This window comes from Biomphalaria glabrata, chromosome 16, assembly GCF_947242115.1.
Source record: "Biomphalaria glabrata chromosome 16, xgBioGlab47.1, whole genome shotgun sequence".
In the NCBI taxonomy this organism is placed as follows: domain Eukaryota; kingdom Metazoa; phylum Mollusca; class Gastropoda; family Planorbidae; genus Biomphalaria; species Biomphalaria glabrata.
In genome coordinates this window covers 30,290,674-30,311,154 of record NC_074726.1, presented here as the reverse complement: position 1 = coordinate 30,311,154, position 20,481 = coordinate 30,290,674, and the positions used below count along the sequence as shown (strand labels likewise).

Sequence of the window (20,481 nt, the reverse complement as noted above, 5' to 3'; positions counted from 1 at the left end):
AGTTGCGACCTGCATATTTTTCCGCATCTCGTGCAGACAAAGCCGTTGTCCGCCGGCGGTCTATTTAAGTTTTCTTTTCGACTTCTGAGCCTGTCTTCAATAATGTCTTTTCTTTGAGTCTCAAATGTTTGTCCCGCAGGCTTTGTGAGAGTTCTCCAACTGTCTCTTTCAGAGGCCATCTGCCAGATATTCTACTTTATGCCAGTAAGGACAAACTTGCGCTTGCATATATCTTTATGGCACTTACAAGAAATTGCTAGAGAATTCATTCTCGTAGCATTACTAAGGATTTTTTAAAAAATCTATATGTAGTCTGTTAGAAATTGAGTTCAGGTTAAAGATAATCGTTGGCAAGTCTAAGATTGTTTAATCTTTAAGAAACCAAACATGTTAGAATGACATATCGATAGGAAATTGTATGTAAAAATTGTATTGCGAACTTCTGGTGAAATTTGATGTTTATAACTTTGTATTCTGTATTTTTGTAATGAAACAACAAATACTAGTATACCAATAACATGGCTTTATTCAACAAGATTAGACTACAATGAACAGTGAATGAAACCAGCATGTCACGCATAACACTGATAAAGTTCTATATACACACACACTGGACATGACCTTTTGACACGCTGGACACACGCAGAAAATAACTCAGTTACACCACAATTTTAAATTTATATAAACTCATACAATGATGAGGCTTAGAAATAACCCCCACCACTAAGTGAATGCATCGCTAGATTTAACTCTTTCTCTCCTAACTGACGATGCCAACGTTGATTCGACACCATTAAACACAACTATTTTTTTGATTTTATAAACTTCACTTTTGTGTTTTATGAAAAGAGTATACCTTCTTATTAGAATTATTTACCGAATTGAACATGTTCTGATTACATAAAAGAAAGTTATTGAAGTTTAATCACAACAAGAAGTGAAACACAAATGAGCAAAATGAAAAATTGGAACACGGTAAATAGTTACGGAGGGAAAGAGTTAAAGTCAGGTGAATGATGATATATCTTTTAGAGACAGGCTAATGTCTTGATTATATAACAACATCAAACACAAAGTACATGTTGACGAAATGTAAATGAATAATCAACGATCGTTACCAAAACAGATACTTAAAACTAAAATGTGAATAGGTAAAGAGCGATAACATACAAAATAATTACAAATGCCAAAAATACTCTCATACGTTAGTTACATTAATATAATTATGCAAAAATAACACACCTCTTTCACACCAGTACTCTATTATTATATCAAGGAAATGTAGGGATCGAAGTGACAGTAGCACACCACAGTAGCAAACACACACAATATTCTTGAAAACAAATCACGCAATATACAGATTAGTTCATATGTCAACAAACGCGATTATTATGCAAGAAAGAAATATTTATCCGCGCGCAATATATATATATATATATATATATATATAGGGAAAGCAATATAATAATAATAATTTATTTAATTTTATTTATAAAGCGCTGTTAACAAACAAAATGTATGCTCAAGGCGAAAACTTACTAAAATAATAAATAATAAAATACTCTGAAAGACACAAAGATAAAAGCACATAGTTCCCATATGCTAGGACAAATTTGTACAAAAGCTCCTTCTTCCCTAGCGCTATAGAGCACGGAATGGGTTGTCAGAGCTAGCCAGGAAAACTAATGACTTGGCGGAGTTTAGGTCATTGGTAAATATGCATGACTAAATGCATGACGCGTAGGACGTAATCAACTTATTTTCTGAAGTAACGTCTGTATTATATAAGATAAGATAACATTACAAACACAAACACCAGAGCTAAAATGACTAAATAATCTAAAAATGTTTAAAATAGATAGGCCTTAAGGTTCTTCTTGAATGTAGTATGGCATGTTGTCTGTCTGAGATCCATGGGGAGTTCCAAACCATTGGTCCGTGCACAGAAAAAGCCCGCAGACCGTAGGTTTTGAGGGAGACACGTGTCCATTGAGCGCACCGCTCTTTGAGGGGCACACGAAATAATATAAGAGTTTCTCAAAACTTTTTCCTTTCATTAGACAGAAGAACAAAGTATCTGAAAGCTTCCTGGCCTTTCCTGTTGCTGATTCCTTGTTATAAGTGTGTAAGTCCATGTTCTGTGAATATACATTATTAATTGTGCATTCAACCGTTACAACCCAGAATGAGAACATTGTTTCCCTTTTTGCTAGCAGACGATAATTTCATATCGAATCAGCATTGCACAGTGGCCGTAGCCTTCTTTATCTCCGTAGCCTTTGTACAGAAGATTTCTGCCCGAGACCACGCCTATCTTTTTGCCCCATATCCGGTTGTCTTTGATTCCGTTCTCGTCACAGTTCCAGACGACCTCGCCAACAAGAACTTCCGGGAGATCGCCCATGACGTCCTTGATCGTAGCCTTGACCTTTAGTTTCACTCCCGAGCGCGGGAGCATGCCGACTCCTGTAGGGTTTCTCCCGTACATTAGAGTGACATACATGTCCCCGTTCCCGACGGTCTCCACGTAACCTTTGACGCAGGAGCCCAGGTGGTCGATATGCCAAGGCGGACCTATCTGACTGTCCCCGTTTTTGACCATGTCGCGGACGTACTTGACGTAAAAGTCGCAGACGTAGAAAGACCTCGGTGCAGACTTGTGCGCCATTTTGTCTCGCACGAGTTGCGCCTCTTTCTCTACCACCTCAAACAGCTCATGCTTGACGGCAGTCAGCGAAGCATCCAAGGATTTCACAACCTTCTCAAGCTTGTCGTCTAGAGAATCAACGATTTCCTGCTGCATCTGCTGACCTGAATCTTTCAACATGCCTCTAAGTGTTTCCACTAAGGACAGTGACTCTGTCGACCTGGAAGAATGTTGCCGAGAGTCAAACTGACTTATCTGCTCTTGAGGCGTTCCTTCATCGTTCAAATCGTTTACGCTTTGAACATCTGAGTTATCGTCAATGTCTTTACTAGAAGATACAGACTGGCAAGCATTTTTTTCATTCGGTTCATCTTTGAGATCAGTATTTCCTGTATGGTCGTTAGTGTTTAACTCATAGTCAGTGGAACTATTTTGTGACGGCTCAGCGTCATTGTGATAAGATTCCTGGCATGTTTCATCCAGTTTTGTCAGACTGTTCTGACCTACATCTCCAGGAAGATCATTTCGAGAGTCCGAGATCTTCTGCCCCAACGACGGCTCCTCGCTTTGTTCATACTCAGCCCCACGCCTATAATCCCCGCGCTTTGAAAACCAAGACAGCCTTGACTTGTGAGCCTTCTGTTTGCCCAGCGACTTCCGCCCCCCATCGTCACTGCCCGGCGCCATGTCAATAATTTTACTCATGAGCTCCTTCTGAACATCCCGGATCTTCCCTTTGAGGTAGCTCTTCTCCTCTTCAATCTTGTTCAGCATCGCTTCCTTCAGATCTTTAGCATCTCTGATGTAGCTTCTGCTGCTCTCAACCTTCTCGATAATGCCGCACTGCATCTCCATCATCTCATCTTTAATATGCAGCACTGCAGACTCTAATAGCACTTCCAGGTTTCTGTACATTTCAGAAATCGCAGCTTCTTGTCGTTGCAGGAACTCTTGACGCTCCAGTTTCTGCTGTATCAATTCTTGAAAGATCAGTTTCAGATCTTGATACATCAGTTCTTGTTGCTTTTGCTGTTCTAGAACACTGCGACACATCTGTTGAATATCTGAAATAGAATTTGACTTTTAATATTATCAAAGAAAGAGGGGGAAAAAAAGAGAGCAATAAACAGACAGTTAAAAAAGTACAGATGAACGAGGTGGCTGGGTGGTTAGGCGCTTGGCTTCCGAACCTGATATCCTTGGTTTGAATGTAGTTCAAGACTGGATTTTGAATTTCTGGGCTTTAAGGGCGCCCCTGAGTTCACCCAACTCTATTGGGTACCTGACTTTTGATTGGGAAAGTAAAAGCAGTTGGTCGATGTCAGGCCACGTGACACCATGCTCGTCAACCGTTGGCTAAAAAAACATGAAAATCTTAACATCCTCTGCCCTATATATCGCAATGTCTAAAAGGGGAACTGTGTCCACCAACTCTAATGGTTACCCGACTCTTGTTGTGGAGAGTAAAAGCAGTTGGCTGTTGTGCTGGCCACATGACACCCTGCTCGTTAACCGTTGGCCAAATTTAAAAAACAAAAATAACCTTAACATTCTCTGCCCTATATATCGCAATGTCTAAAAGGGGACACTTTTGTTTCAACTACTTAAATAAGTAAGAGAATAAATTAATTATATATATTTACAAAAGCCCTGGCTAAATGACTGACCATTGATCACTAATGAGGCTGGACAATAAATTATGAACATTTATCTTGTTATTAATTACCTTGTGCCTAGAACAACTAAGCACCTTTCATGATCAAAGCGGCAACAGCTAATTTTATCCAAAAACAATTTTTTTTTTGTGTATTCGCAGTTTCGTTAACTGTGCGCTTCTATAAAGGCTGCATACTAATGTTTAATAGCACAAAATGTTTACTTGTTATTTTTTTTTAAAGCATCATAGAGCCTTTAAAATATTTCTATAGGGAATTGAGAAGGCCAAAGAGGAGTGAGGAGTTAGATATTTATATGTGCAAATTATTTTTGAGATGGTGCTGGCTAGGGGAGAGAAACGTTTATACTAAAAATAAGTTGCCAAACGTATGTGTATTTGGGGGGGGGGGGAGAGCATTAAACAATGGGCCTTCCAACTCAACTTAATAGTTAGTAGAATTCACGGGCTTTAGGTGTGTCAGAGGAGGGGGAGGGGAGAATTAAAATGCAATCGTTTTTTATACGGAAGTAAAGTAAAGTTCCCCTTTCAGACCTTGCGGTCTATGGGGGCAGATGATGTTAAGGTCATCTGTTTCTTTGGCCAACGGTTAACGAGCAGGGTGTCATGTGGCCAGCACAACGACCAACCTCCATTACTTCACCTGACTAAAGTCATGTACCCATTAGAGTTGGGTGGATTCACGGGCGCCCTAAAAATCCTGAAATTCAAAATCCCTGTCTTCATCGGGATTCAAACCCAGGACCTCAGGTTCGGAAGCCAAGCGCTTTACCATTCGACCACCGCGCCCCCCTTTATACGGAAGTTCAATGAAAAATTCCAGCCTAATTAAACAACACGAAGAAGGGAAAAAATCAACGGGCGTAGCCGGTGGATAATACTAGCAATTTATAAAACACTTTAACACAGCCATTTCCTCTTTGTTTTTTATTTCCAATTATTAATATCTTGACTCTTGCAATAGCCAAATAGTTGCTTAGACGGTCACAGACAGATTCAGTCACGGAACTTTCCTGGATTGTCACTTTGCACTAATAATAATATTATGCATCTTTTCTTCCAAAATGCCGAAGCCAAATTGAGGCTCTTTAAAGAAAAACTCAGATGTTTTTTTTCCAATTCGAGTTATTGATATATTTAAATTCTGCGTAAAAAGTTGTAGTAGTAAACATTTTATTATTTTGTATTTAAATGCATAGAAACATGTATATTTAATAAATTAGTCAGTAAATTCTTGACATCTAAAAAAAATAAATAAATAATACAACGGGGGTTCTTTAAGATTTTGTTTTTAGCTCAGTCAAACGTCACTTAATGTTACAATACTAAAAGAGAAACTACATTTGACCAATCGTATCGCTTCATTCTTACAGTAGCTGTTAGGCTGTTAGGCTTAATGACGGCCTAGTCCAGAGCTATGGTACAGTTATATATATATATTGTGATCTAAAAGCATTAGGATAACCAACTCAAGTAACATTTTCATCTAAGCCTATCCCTGTCCTAAAAAGTAAATAGATCGTGTGTCTGACTAATTCGAACAAACTGGTCAGTGTAAGGCTAGTCGAGACTACGTGTAGTCGGTCATGACAAGACAACCAAGCGATAGTGTTTGTTGTGTGTTGAGTGGTCAGGCGAGAAAATACACACTGTCGTGGTTAGTCAAGCATGTAAATCTACTTTCAATACGCATTTTTTTTTTTTTTGCTTACAAGATCCTAGATCTAACTGCATAGACGAAGATATATTTCTTTTACGAGAATGTAAACTTTGCTGTATGGTCTCCCGTTATACAATAAGTTAATTAATTGATTAAATTTATAGGTTAGTGTGACGTCTGATCGTTTTGGATGCGCAGGAAAATTACTCCAGAAAAACACCAATTACTAAGTTATTTCAAATTAAAAAAAAATATAGAATAATACATTCATTATCTGTAAATCAGAAACACATATTAAATTTTAAAAAAATTGTCAAAACCATGGGAGTTTCCCTTTAAGAAAATGAATTGGAATGGGTTGCCTGACTTGGCTGAATTTAGGTCATTGGTTAATATGCATGCCTAAATGCATGACGCGTAGGACGTAATCATCATCTTTTTTGAAGTAACGTCAGTATTATATAAGATAAGATTAGAACAAGGTGTGCAATAGGAGGTACAGTTTTCCCTTGACGTCTGCAGATCCCACATTCGCGGAAGGGCCATACCACTGGTTTTCAAACTAAAGAATGAAAAAAATACTCCCGCGTTTTTTTTTGTTTTTGTTTTGATTTTAACACGGTTTTTCACACGGCCATACGATGTATATGAACAGCAGCCTATTGGGAAAAAAATGAATACGTCATCGCCAAACTTTCTGGATGCTGATTGGCTGAAATAACCGTATAGCACATTAACTGGTTCAATCGAGGCCGAGCGTTATAGTACGCCTGTGTAGACCAATAACTTGTTGCGCCGTCACAGGTCGTGACGTCATTAACAGTTGACGTGTATATTATTAAGACACGAAAGTATGCCAAAGGCAGTGTTTTTTTGGTGAGCTAAAAGGTGGTCGACGTAACAGAGGTGCCCCACGGAAACGCTTCAAAGACCAGCTTAGGCGTCAGCTTTCCCTTGGCTGCCATAGAAGAGAGCAGCTGGTGGCATGCGGCGTCGGAACGAGACAGCTGTAGGTCGCGGGATACACATTTGAGACCAAAAGAAGATCCGCTGCCGAGGACAAACGCAGACGACGAAAAGAAAATCTAAATCGACCACCTGCGAACAATGGTTATGCTTGCCATGGATGTGGCAAAATATGTAGGTCACAGCTAGGGCTGCGCATCCACGGGAAATACTGTATTCCTCACTAATCTTCGGACTCGAAGACAAGCCTTATTATTATTATAATTATTATTAATACAATGTGAAATGGTTATTTAGGAGATGAAAGTGTTAGGGGATGTCTTGTGATACTGTTCGAATCCAAAAATAGCGTACGTGTATGAAATAAAATACCTCGAAAGTCAAGAAAACACTGGCCTATGTTTCTTTATTAATTTCACATTAAAGAAATCAATTTGTCAAAAGTTGCAACAATATGTTTGTTTGTTTTGCATGTTTCGGATATTCCTTCAGAGTTGAAGATAATTACTTCCTAGTCCAAACCTCCCGCAGGACGACGGGGGATGGGAGCGGACAGGGTTTGAACCAGGGACCATCAATAAATCTGAACGACAGTCCAGCGCGCAAACCGCACGACAGGGCAGCCATCCATTAATGGATTAATTAATATTAATGACCTATGACTCTTTCATGTAGAACTTACTATAGCCTTACAGCTGGTTCAAACTTAATCGTGACGTGTTTTCCTATTCAAATCCGATTGGATGCCGTTTATTTACGAAATAAAAGATGTTAATTTGTCGCTTCCGGCTACTTGTTTTAATTGATGTCAAGGTGAACTGTTAAACAATGAATCGACCGAAACTGAACGCTATTTGAAACCAAAAATGTCATGTTAAGAGTTTGCGTGGTAATTGGTATCATAAAAATTCCGGGAAGGCTTCTAAAACAGTGAGTAACAAGCAGTGGCGTAGCTAGTGTATTTGATGCCCTGTGCGGCAGTTCCTCATGATGCCCTCCAAAAAATGTTTTAAAACATCGTAAAGTTTCTAATTTTGAAATAAAATGTATTCATGAAGCATTGCAATTTCGCAAAGAATTGATTTTATAAAAAGATGATACAAGTGAATCTCACGTGCTTTCTCGCTGGCAAACAATCGATAATTTTATCGTAATCAGTTTTTTCCACTAGGTTTTATTCAATAGATGAAATTGCCAAATTAGTGAGTCGTAAATTCGTCACCGTTGATCATAAGTATTTCTTCATCAAAGTAAGTTTGGAAAAACTTCGCTTGCTTGCCACACTTACCACAACAGTAAAAATAAATATGTGCGAATCAAATCGGAAATACTCGGGGACTGACATATTTTTCTTTACAAAACTCTAAAGCTCAATAGATTCTTCCTCAACTCGTTCGCGATGCCCACGGAGTACCAGATTCTGCTTTAACTCTTTCTCTCCTAATCGACGATACCATCGTTGATTTTGACCTCATTAAATTAAATTATTTTTTATTTTTTTAAACTTGACTTTGAATTATAAAAAAAGAGATGATATTCCCCTTTAATTCTAGACCAAATACAACATTTTCTGATAAGAAACAACAAAGCTGTTGAAGCCCAATCATAACAGGGGTAGTGAAATAGTAATGAGCAAATGAAGAATTCCTTCAAAATGTGGAAAAATAATTACGGAGAGAAAAGTTAAGAGAAAACGCATGATGTCCAAGATTCTCTACAGATGATCTCTCCACATTTTCCCCTCTTGCTTGTTTAAATCTTGACCCTTGGTGTCATTATTGTTGCCTAGTCACAGACAAACTTCAAATTCCCTCCAAACAAGTGATGTGTGGCTGAGAGGCTAAACCGCTTGGTTACGGCTTGGCCACCTTACAAGGGGGCTTGAGTTCGAATCCCGACAATAGCAGAGTTGTGTTTGCTGAGCGGTTGAAACCTTCTCCTGAATATCACCTCTTCCACTGGTCCACAAAAGAGATTGGACCATTACTAATTAGTAATTTACAAAAAAAAAAAAAAAAAAAACAACTCCATTATAAACGTGTCCATTGTATTGAACAATGAAGTAATATCTTGTAAGGCTTAAAAAAAAAGTGTTAAAGTGCGTTGCCTTTAGAGATTTAAACAAATCTGGTAAAATTTGATTCAAGCTGGTCTACAGCTTACATTAAATATAAGAAAGAAAAGAGGGCATAACAAATGACCAAACAAATACATGTGTTTGTTTTTATTTATGTAATTAAAATTTGTAGTTTAACTGAGAAAGTTTGTCCTCAGATTGACGCCCCCCCCCCACCACTTGATGCCCCGTGCGGCCCGCACCACCCGCACATTGCTAGCTACGCCACTGGTAACAAGTCCTAGTTAATGAGAACTGATCTGGATTGCGAAGCTGAAGGCGACAAGGAAATCTACGATCGCGGGGCCTGGGGGCGGTTACCCCACTTGCCACCACCAAGGGCCGCTACTGGCACAGACAGACACATACAATCTTCTGATCGTCGAGCAACTCAGCAGTCACCACAATAGTTTGCAAGTGAAATACTAAATATAGCAATATTTACCAAGATTTGATAGCAAGGCTCCTTCTGCTTGTGATGTGTTCTCCTGAAATAAAGAAAGTAAGAACTGTTAGTCCAAAGTGAAGTCAGACCGTTTACTGTTAGTTCAGAGGGAAGCAGTTCGAGTCGAGGAGTAGGCAGAGACTGGTAAAGTTTAGTATACATCAGATAGCATTCCGTAAACTCTTATTTGTCAAGATAATATAAAATAAGATAAGATAAGATCATTTTTATTGCTCAAATCAAATGGAAATTCAGTTTGACTACCATTGACCACCTCAGCGTAACTACTGTACTGTAACAATATAGATGCAAATGCGAACAACATTCACACACGAAACACACACACACTCACAACCAGCGCTTTATGACTTCTATGTACTTCTCAATGACGACAGATGACCTTGTAACACTCTGACCGAAAGTGGGCTAAATGAGTTTTTAAATCCTTCTGTTTTAGTCCTAATGGAAAGGAGACGACCACTTCGTTCAGATCTGATGTAACAGTGGTTTAACGGGTGCAAGTTGTTTTTGAGAATGGTGCGTGTTTTGGAAAGGTATCTTTTATGAAAAATGTCTTCAAGAGATGGTAGCTGTGTTCGAGTGATATACGATACTTTTTTAATTAGTCTATTTAATCTTTTTCCTTGCTCCAGACAAGTAGGCCTAATATAGATTGGCACTGATAAGTGCCTATTAAACCACAGGACGACTCCCCGTAGTTTAGTTAATTCTCTATGCTCCATATGATATGGGGATGGCCAGGGTAGAATATCTAAACACAGACCTTACGAGACATCAACATTTTGTTTAGCTACAGACAAATGTTATTTAGAATTACAATCTCATTGCTTACCTGGCATGCTCCTTCTGCCATCCGAGGAGCTGTTTCTGAGCTTGTTGCCACATTGGCTTTTTTGCCCTTGGATTTTCGATTCATTTCGTATGCTTTTATGGAAAGAATAAAATGAACAAGAATTGAAAAAATATTTAAAACAAACAAACAAAGCTTACACTAAGCGTAGTTTCATCAATTAGATTAGATCAGTCATCTAATTAAATTTGCAATAGATTTAGCAGTGGCGTAGCAAGGTACCCGTGGGCCCCGGTTCAAGAATATGTTGATAGGCCCCTCCCCCCCCCCCCCCCATATGACAAATATTTTGTGTAACAAAGAAATCCAGTAGTTTTTATGTGTCGGTATTTTACTAAAAAGACATAGATATTCAATGCAAGTTCATGAGCACAACTGACAGAATCATTTAAGACCGTGTTTGAGTACTGTTTAGCACAGAGAACATTACGCGCAAGCGGCCGCTTTTATTGAAACAATACCGAAAGGCTATTGCGCTGTCCGCTCATATTGAAAAACCGTCATTGCCTTGGCATAGTAAGTAATTGCTTAAGAGTATTTGTTTAAGTCAATTCTGAAGACTCCTGGTTCTCGCAAATATAAAAATCTACAAATAACTCTCTGATTGCAATTCTTAAGTTTATCTCGTCTGGTCACGACATAGGAGCTCACAAAACAATTTGAGAAAAAAAAAGCTAATTTAATCAACTTTTAATACTTCCTGAGCTCTGTCAACCATAATTGAGACAAATTTGGCGCGGATTGGATCTCTTTTAGTGTTTTTAGTTAATTTTCATCTCATTTTGAATCTGGGTCGAGGTAAAGGGTTGTGTTGTTTTTTTTCAAGAATTTATGTACTGCTAAGACATTGTCGTTTTTTTTTTTCCGAAACGTAACTCTTCGCGATAACCACTAAATGATAAAACTAACATTCACAATGCAAATATTCACATTTGACTAGAGTAACACCTTTAGTAAAATCACTAAATTTAGAAAGCCTTCAGGACAGAAGACTCAAAAGTAAAGTAATTATACATAAAACACTGAACCATAATCTTCAAATACAAAAACAAAATTTAATAAAATACTCAGAAAGACACAAAGATAAAGGTACATCCATCGACCCATATGCTAGGACAAATTTGTACAAATACTCTTTCTTCCCTAGTGCTATTAGAGCATGGAATGGGTTGCCTGAGCTAGCCAGGAAAACTAGTGACTTGGCCGAATTTAAGTCATTGGTTAATATGCATGACTGAATGCATGACGCGTAGGACGTAATCATCTTATTTTTTGAAGTAACGTCTGTATTATATAAGATAAGATAATTAGTTTCAGCCACTAATTGTCCACTATTTCAGTGTGCTCCTCGTTTACACCATCCACCGTACACAGTCGTTCATGTTGTCTGTATGTTTGGCAAGCTTGTTGATGAAGTTAAGTCATTAGTAGGCCTATCTAAAATGGTTGGAAACAAACAACAGCGGTTCTATGTCAGGGTGTAAACCCGAGACCTCCGACACCATCCGCACGACTTTCCAGTACACATCCCAGACGACAAGGCAGCAATTCAAGCGAAAGACATCGTTCTATCTCAGCGGTTCTCGACCTTTTAAGTTCGGCGACCCCTTTTTACAATCCCACACTCTGTCGCGACCCCCCCCCCCCCACACACACATACAGCAATGGAAGAATAGATAATAACAATCCATAGTTTCGATGGTCTTAGGTGGCAAATGGTTAATCGACCCCCCCCCCCCCAATGGGTCGCGACCCATAGGCTGAAAACCCCTGTTCTATCTTTACATTTTTTTTTGTTTTAAACCTCCTTCCAAATTCAGTCACGACAAGTAGCTAAAACGTCAACATCTTCGACATTATCTTTTGTAACAGAGGAGGATGTTTCTTTTTCTAGTGTTATTATCTAATTTTAAGTCTAAATCTTGGTTTCTGGTACCGGTAAAAGAAAAATGAAACAAAATGCTTACTTTAAAAAAAAAAGGCAGAAAGAAAAAGGTAGGCTTAATACTATCAAATGTTTAATTAACATAGAGGGAAAAAAACAAAAAGGAAGAATGGGACCCACACGTCACCACCAACGCACGGTCACCACATTACAATAAACCTGATGAAAGCAGTTCCTTACACTGAAAACACGGGTCAATGTTTTGAAGTTACCATTAAGTTTGATATTTCAACTAAAGTGTGTACGAATGATATTGAATTACTATGTAACAATCTCAGGCTATACTACCTGCCGAGAGAGTTTACACAATTTTACGTCATACTTGAGTATATAAAACCCACAGCCAACACAGAAAGCAGCAAAACATTTACTAGAAATTGTACATATACCCTGGACTATAAGTTCTGATGCTGTCCGACTAGTTATGGGAGATTTCAATCATATTTCGTTAGCTCAACAATTGCCAACATATACTCAATATGTTAATTGTCCCACACGGCACGATAAAACCTTGGACATGTGTTATAGCAACATAAAAATGGCCTACACATCTCGATCGTTATTTCCCCTCGGAGAGCCGGACCACACAATGATCCATCTTACACCCACGTACAAGTCTGGTTTTAAAAACAACAAAACCCGAAGTACAGTCCATCCAGTCATGGTCTGACGACGCCGTTTTACAACCACAAAGTTGTCTGGAGCAAACAGATTGGGATATGTTTGTAAACAACTGCCCAGACAGATGAACTTACAGCAACTGTTAATTTGTACATCCAGTTTTGTGAAAACATGATTGTACCAAAGAAGAAAATTAAAACATTCAGTAATAATAAACCCTGATGACCAACATTAAAAATTAACATTCTGTCGTCATCGAGAATTTATAGAAGTCTATTTATAAAGCGCTGGTTATGAGTCTCTGTGTATTTCGTGTGTGAATGTTGTTCGTATGTGCATCTATATCGTGCATCTATATTGCTATTGTATAGTAGTTACGCTGAGGTTGTCAACTGTAGTCAAACCGAATTTCCATTTGATTGGATCAATAAAAGTTATCTTATCTTATTTTATCTTATATGGCGCTTAGGATATTTTAAGGGAACTTTATCATTTTTAACTATTTGTTACAAAATTGCAATGTAGGGCAGGGCACAATTGGTCATTAGTCATGAGACTAGGCGATATGAAACCCCTACGTGCCCTGCAGTGCCGTATTTAGAGTTTAAAAAGCCTGAAGCTATTTGAGATTTGGGCCCCATATAAGTCCAGATATTGTATACAAATACTAAATACTTCTTGGAGGCCCTAAGCTAGAGCTTATGTTGCATAGAGGTAATTCCGGCCCTGGTCTCATTTATTTTACACCATCGGGTGTGGGCCCCTAAATGGTCGTGGGCCCGGGTTCATTGAACCCCTTCGCGCCATGGATGCTACGCCGCTGATTTAGACTAATAATAATAGATCAGTGCGAAAAGAAATATTTTTACCAAAACGTTTTTGTGTAGCGCTATTTCATGTTTTTAACTTTCTGAATACGCCATAATCCTAACTGGCCTGAACTAGTTGCTGAAGAGGTGGGGTAGAAAGTGAGGGGGGGGGGGTATCTGGGTAATCACTTTTTAAATGCATTTGTAAAAATAAAAATGTGTTAGCGAAGTGCTTGTTAAAGTGGATGGTTTTATAGTGATCTTTTGTTAGCTTTAAAAAGCGTCGACCTATAAAATTCTGCTTATACCACCACATCAGTCAAGTACGATTTCTTTCCCTTGTTTGAGATACCAAACAAAATAATTATTTACCAATAGTTAATTAGTTATTAGCTAATTTGTTATTTTTTGTTTTTATTGATTCTTGTGTTGTCAGGTAAAAGAAATAATTATGCAAAATTTCCGCTTATCTAAGATTGGATGTCGGATAAACAACGTGTACAAACTTTTTTACCAGAGAGACAGACAGACAGACAGACAGACAGAGTTGATATCAGCTTTATAAAAAGAATACATTAGATTTGAGTCTATATTTTATTCGAAAATTTGGTTTTCAATTTAATTTCTTGCATTAGTTTCAGAATTACGAGTTTAGCGCAACTTTTGAGAAACAGATTTAGACTTATCTTTTTCTTATAGACTTCAGACGTTACTTAAAAAAAAAGCAAAAAAAAAGGCCTGTGCATTTCATGGGTCAATCTAGTCATGAAATTTAAATCAAATACTTAAATTCTGTTAAGTTGTTGGTTTTCCTGACTGACTCATGTTACTCATTTCATCCTCTTGATAAAGCCTTTAGCTTTTTGAGTTATCGGACCCCTTGTAATCAACAAATGGCAATTTATATATTGCTTTGTCACAAACCGCCTATATATGGGAGTGGTGATGGTCGATGTCTAGGGGGTTGGATAACTGGTAAGCGACTCCAAGGTCCAGTTCAAGCTTTTGACGAAAGGGCATCTTAACCTTACCAATAGAGCAATATCGTCTTCTGGGAGGCGCAGTGGCTGAGCGGTAAAGCGTTTGGGTTCGAATCCTGGTGAGGACTGGGATTTTTAATTTTGAGATCCTTGGGCACCTCTGAGCGCATCCAGTTTTAATGGGCGTCTGACATTAGTCGGGTAAAAGTAAATGCGGTTGGTCGTTGTGCTGGCCACATGACACCCTCGTTAACCATGGGCCACAGAAACAGATGACCTTTACATCATCTGCCCCATAGATCGCAAGGTCTCAAAAGAGACTCGACACATAGGGGCCTATGTATTACTGTATTCAAATACTTTATTAAACTATAATTTATTTACACATGGAGTACTTAGTAGATCGTCTAATAAATTAAAGGAAAATAAAATATTAAACATGGACTAACTACAGGCCCTTACTAAACAAATCTTGATTAACTCAACCTAGGATCTCCAGTTACCAACTCTCTCTCTCTCTCACTCTCTCTCTCTCTCTCTCACTCTCTCTCTCTCACTCTCTCTCTCTCACTCTCTCTCTCTCTCTCTCACTCTCTCTCTCTCTCTCTCTCTCTCTCACACTCTCTCTCTCACTCTCTCTCACTCTCTCTCTCTCTCACTCTCTCTCTCTCTCACTCTCTCTCACTCTCTCTCTCTCTCTCTCACTCACTCAGAGACACTCAGAGTCTCGTACACTCCAGTACATAGCTCTCTAAAAAATCACACACCTCATCTCCCCTTACAGGCATTCACGTGGACCTGTTGACCACAATCTCATCATCTCTTGCAAGCCATGGTACAGGTTAGGAGGCTATCCATTCAGCCCTACCATTACAATAACAAACATACCCTTAAGTTTTACTTCCTAAAAACTATTCACGTACTGTGGGGCTAAGTTATGGCTTATGGTTGCCTAAGGATAAATCCAAAATCTCAAATTTAGCACAGAGAATACATGCAATCCCATGTGTCACAACCTGCAGAATTTAACCTTACAGTGCCATAACAAGGTGTAAATCTATTCTAATACAGCCCCCCCTCCCCATAAACCAAATTAAGTAGCGTCTGCCATTCAAGGTAGTTTATTCAAATCAGGCGTAAACAATCTTTAACATTCGAAATAGAAAATCGATATGTTAAATTAAGATCCACAAAACCCAGTGGCTTAGCTAGGGTGGGGAGGGTGTGTTCAAATTCAAAATCCTCCCCGCCCCGGGCCCCCACTTGAGGGGAGCGCCCAAATGAATGTCCTATTTTTTTTTTCACATTAAATATTAAATAATACGCCACTGACATGTAGTCTAGCTATTCTAATGGAGTCGAAAATGCTAGATAGCATTGAGCTAGATGATGTTATAGATGATGTTATAGATGATGTTATAGATGATGTTATAGATGATGTTATAGATTATGCTATAGATGATGTTATAGATTATGCTATAGATGATGTTATAGATTATGCTATAGATGATGTTATAGATTATGCTATAGATGATGTTATAGATTATGCTATAGATGATGTTATAGATGATGTTATAGATGATGCTATAAATGATGTTATAGATGATGTTATAGATGATGATATAGATTATGCTATAGATGATGTTATAGATTATGCTATAGATGATGTTACAGATTATGCTATAGATGATGTTATAGATTATGCTATAGATGATGTTATAGATTATGCTATAGATGATGTTATAAATGATGTTATAGATGATGTTATAGATTATGATATAGATGATGTTATAGATGATGTTATAGATGATGTTATATGATGTTATAGATTATGCTATAGATTATGCTATAGATGATGTTATACATGATGTTATAGATTATGTTATAGATGATGTTATAGATGATGCTATAGATGATGTTATAGATGATGATATAGATGATGCTATAGATGATGTTATAGATGATGTTATAGATGATGTTATAGATGATGATATAGATGATGTTATAGATGATGTTATAGATGATGCTATAGATGATGTTATAGATCAGTGATTCCCAAAGTGGTCCATATAGACCCCCAGGGGTCTATGAAGACTTTCAGGGGGTCTACGAAAGGGAAAACATAAATTGGGGGTCTATGAGATGTCCACGGGGTCTACGATAATAGATTTCATTTAAACAGGTCGTGACTTTAATAATTTTAACATCAAATTAATGTAATTCTTTCATACACTGATATATAATTTGTACCCGAGTTAATCCTTTAAATATTTATCTTGCTATTCAAGCGAAAAATTGTTATATCTTATTTAAATACTTATTTAAATAGCTTCATTTTGTCTACATGCAATCAATGTTTAACAAAAAGTATAGAGACTGTACAGCGTTGATTATTTTAAATTGGTATTTATTCCTTCCTTGTCATACTAGCGGTTGCCTAAGTGCCTTTATATACCGATATGAAATCAATTATGTTGGAGGATCATTTGAGACAATGCCTGCACCCTGACAAAATAGATAAAGATTTGAAAAACGTTTAAACACTCAAAGATCAGAATAGACCCACACAATCTCTCTTCTACATCATATAGAGAAGATAATACTTTGTGAGCGTCTTACAAAATCTCTTTACATATAGCAAAATACGGAAAACACTATAGGTAAAACATTGATTTTACCCGCCGTTGTAGTTTTAAATAACTGTTTTACACAAACCTACATCTGATATTTTTAAACGAATTTCTTTTATCAACAATACAGGTCAAGGTCACATCTGTAGCATAAGTTATAAATTAAAAGCTTTTTTTTTTGTAATTCTTTCCAAACGACATATATACTGTCACGGATCATCGGCGTCACAGTCTCTGACAGGGTGTAGCGCTGTGTGATGCAAACTGCCTAAAGGTCGCCGGCTCCTTATTTTTAACAGGGTTGACCCACGAAACCTTTCCCATGTTCGGGTATAGCTGCAAGACAGCACAGTTTGAATTTACTTTTCCTTCTGCTTGGTGGGCTGCAAGCCATGTCTAATGAGCCCTTCCTGCCAAAAGCTTACTGGTTTGGGTACTTACTAGGTAGTCACCTTCACCCCTTGTCCTGTTATTGAAAACAGCTCTGCGCACCCAATATTTGTGCAAGACGTGAAAGATAAAAGAATACATGACAAACTTGCGAAAAACTTTTACAATGATACATATGGCTAATTAATTAATTGATTGATTACTATTTAATGTTTGAGGACTACTTCATAGAACAACAAATTGCTACATGAAATATAATATCCGTAGCAACGGATAATAGATGTGCAAAAAAAAAACAAAAAAAAAAAACCTTAACATTTCCAATGTGTTTGGTGATTCCAGTAATAAATATAAATGTTTATTTTAATTAGTTTAAATTTGAATTTTATCAATTAAAAAAATAGATCTCTATAACCTATGTGTAGCTGTAAATTAGTTTTTCACTCTTTAACTCACTACAGTTAGTTATTTGTTTTAAAAATGTTTTGATGTACTTTATTTGCAAAAATTCAATACAAGTTAATTAGGGGGTCTACCGAAAGCCAGAAAACTTGGCAAGGGGTCTATGAGACAAGAAAGTTTGGGAACCACTGTTATAGATGATGTTATAGATGATGTTATAGATGATGATATAGATGATGTTATAGATGATGTTATAGATGATGCTATAGATGATGTTATAGATGATGTTATAGATGATGTTATAGATGATGTTATAGATGATGTTATAGACGATGTTATAGATGATGATATAGATGATGTTATAGATAATGTTATAGATGATGTTATAGATGATGCTATAGATGATGCTATAGATGATGTTATAGATGATGATATAGATGATGTTATAGATGATGTTATAGATGATGATATAGATGATGTTATAGATGATGATATAGATGATGCTATAGATGATGTTATAGATGATGTTATAGATGATGTTATAGATGATGATATAGATGATGTTATAGATGATGTTATAGATGATGCTATAGATGATGTTATAGATGATGTTATAGATGATGTTATAGATGATGTTATAGATGATGATATAGATGATGTTATAGATGATGTTATAGATGATGCTATAGATGATGTTATAGATGATGTTATAGATGATGTTATAGATGATGCTATGAATGAAGTTATAGATGATGTTATAGACGATGTTATAGATGATGATATAGATGATGTTATAGATGATGTTATAGATGATGTTATAGATGATGTTATAGATGATGTTATAGACGATGTTATAGATGATGTTATAGATGATGTTATAAATGATGTTATAGATGATGTTATAGACGATGTTATAGACGATGTTATAGATGATGTTATAAATGATGTTATAGATGATGTTATAGATGATGTTATAGACGATGTTATAGATGATGTTATAAATGATGTTATAGATGATCTTATAGATGATGTTATAGACGATGTTATAGATAATGTTATAAATGATGTTATAAATGATGTTATAGATGATGTTATAGACGATGTTATAGATGATGTTATAGATGATGTTATAGATGATGTTATAGATGATGTTATAGATGATGTTATAGATGATGTTATAAATGATGTTATAGATGATGCTATAGATGCCTTTGCTGTATGACGTGAGGCGATATGAATTGAGATTTGTCACTTGTGCTTTATCTCGCCAATAAACAACGGTATTAATCATTAGAATAGTCTTAATGATTTTTTAAACTTTATTTATAATCTTTATCAACACACATCAACAATTGGAATATAGACTTATCGGCCTATATTTATTAATCACATTATCTCATGTCATGATGTCGAATGTCAAAATGCAGGGGCCCTTAGAAAGATCAAGCCCCGCCCCCCCCCCCCCGGGTTCCCAAAGCCCTAGCTACGCCACTGACCAAACCGAAAGGAGTGTCAAATTTTCTTTTAAAATAGGAGCAAATTATGTTTCAGAAACTATTGTCCAGATGCGTCCATTCTCATTTTGTGTCAGGTAGCATGAAAAATGTTATTTATAAATATCATTTCTCGTCGCGTTGAAGGGCTACAATATATAATTTATATCGACCAAGGTGAAGCGAGTATTAAATATTAGACGGAAGAATATATTATTTAAAATTATTTTCATTGATCTTACCGTGGCCACTAATAAAAATATAGTTATGGATTCACAACAGAACACGCCAATCAGTAAATATTACTGTAAAGCCGCTATAGCCGTTTCATAATTGTTGTCACTGTAGTATGGGAAGATGCGCATTGTTTTGCAAGTGTAGTATCGTAACATCAAACGACACACTCCAACAGATAAAGTGAGAAAGTTCTGTGCTGTTATCTGATAAACAAACTGACACAGTTATATCCCTTGTTTAACTTAATATATCTTTATAAACGGCAAGGGGTGGGGGTACATTTCATGCTATCATGACTGTTATTTATGGGCGGGTGGCCAAGTGTTATAGTTTTTGGCTAACGAGCCGAGGGGTCTATGGTTCCAATCTCTGTGAAGACTAGGATTTTGAACTTCGGGATTTTTTTTTTCTAGTCGCTAAACGAATGTTGATTATCTAAAAAAAATGAGATCTAAGTCTGGAATTAGCTATAGTCGGAATGTAGTCGCTCCATTTACGTATGCTGATGTGTCCAAAAGTACGGCAAGTGTCGATACTGTTTGGGATCATTAGTGTCGCAGACTCTGCCAGGTTGTAGCACTGCATTCTGAAAGC

General features: G+C 37.1%; 1 protein-coding gene across 1 annotated transcript; it reads right to left on the bottom strand.

The window, feature by feature from the left end:
- Positions 1-1,842: 1,842 nt before the first annotated feature.
- LOC106067160 (uncharacterized) lies at positions 1,843-20,025 on the bottom strand. The gene is made up of 4 exons (XM_056014102.1): positions 19,893-20,025; positions 10,363-10,454; positions 9,510-9,552; positions 1,843-3,711 (listed from the first exon to the last, which is right to left on the bottom strand). Exons 2-4 carry the CDS (start codon positions 10,444-10,446, stop codon positions 2,210-2,212), a joined length of 1,629 nt encoding a protein of 542 aa, XP_055870077.1. The 5' UTR covers positions 10,447-10,454; positions 19,893-20,025; the 3' UTR covers positions 1,843-2,209.
- Positions 20,026-20,481: the final 456 nt, after the last annotated feature.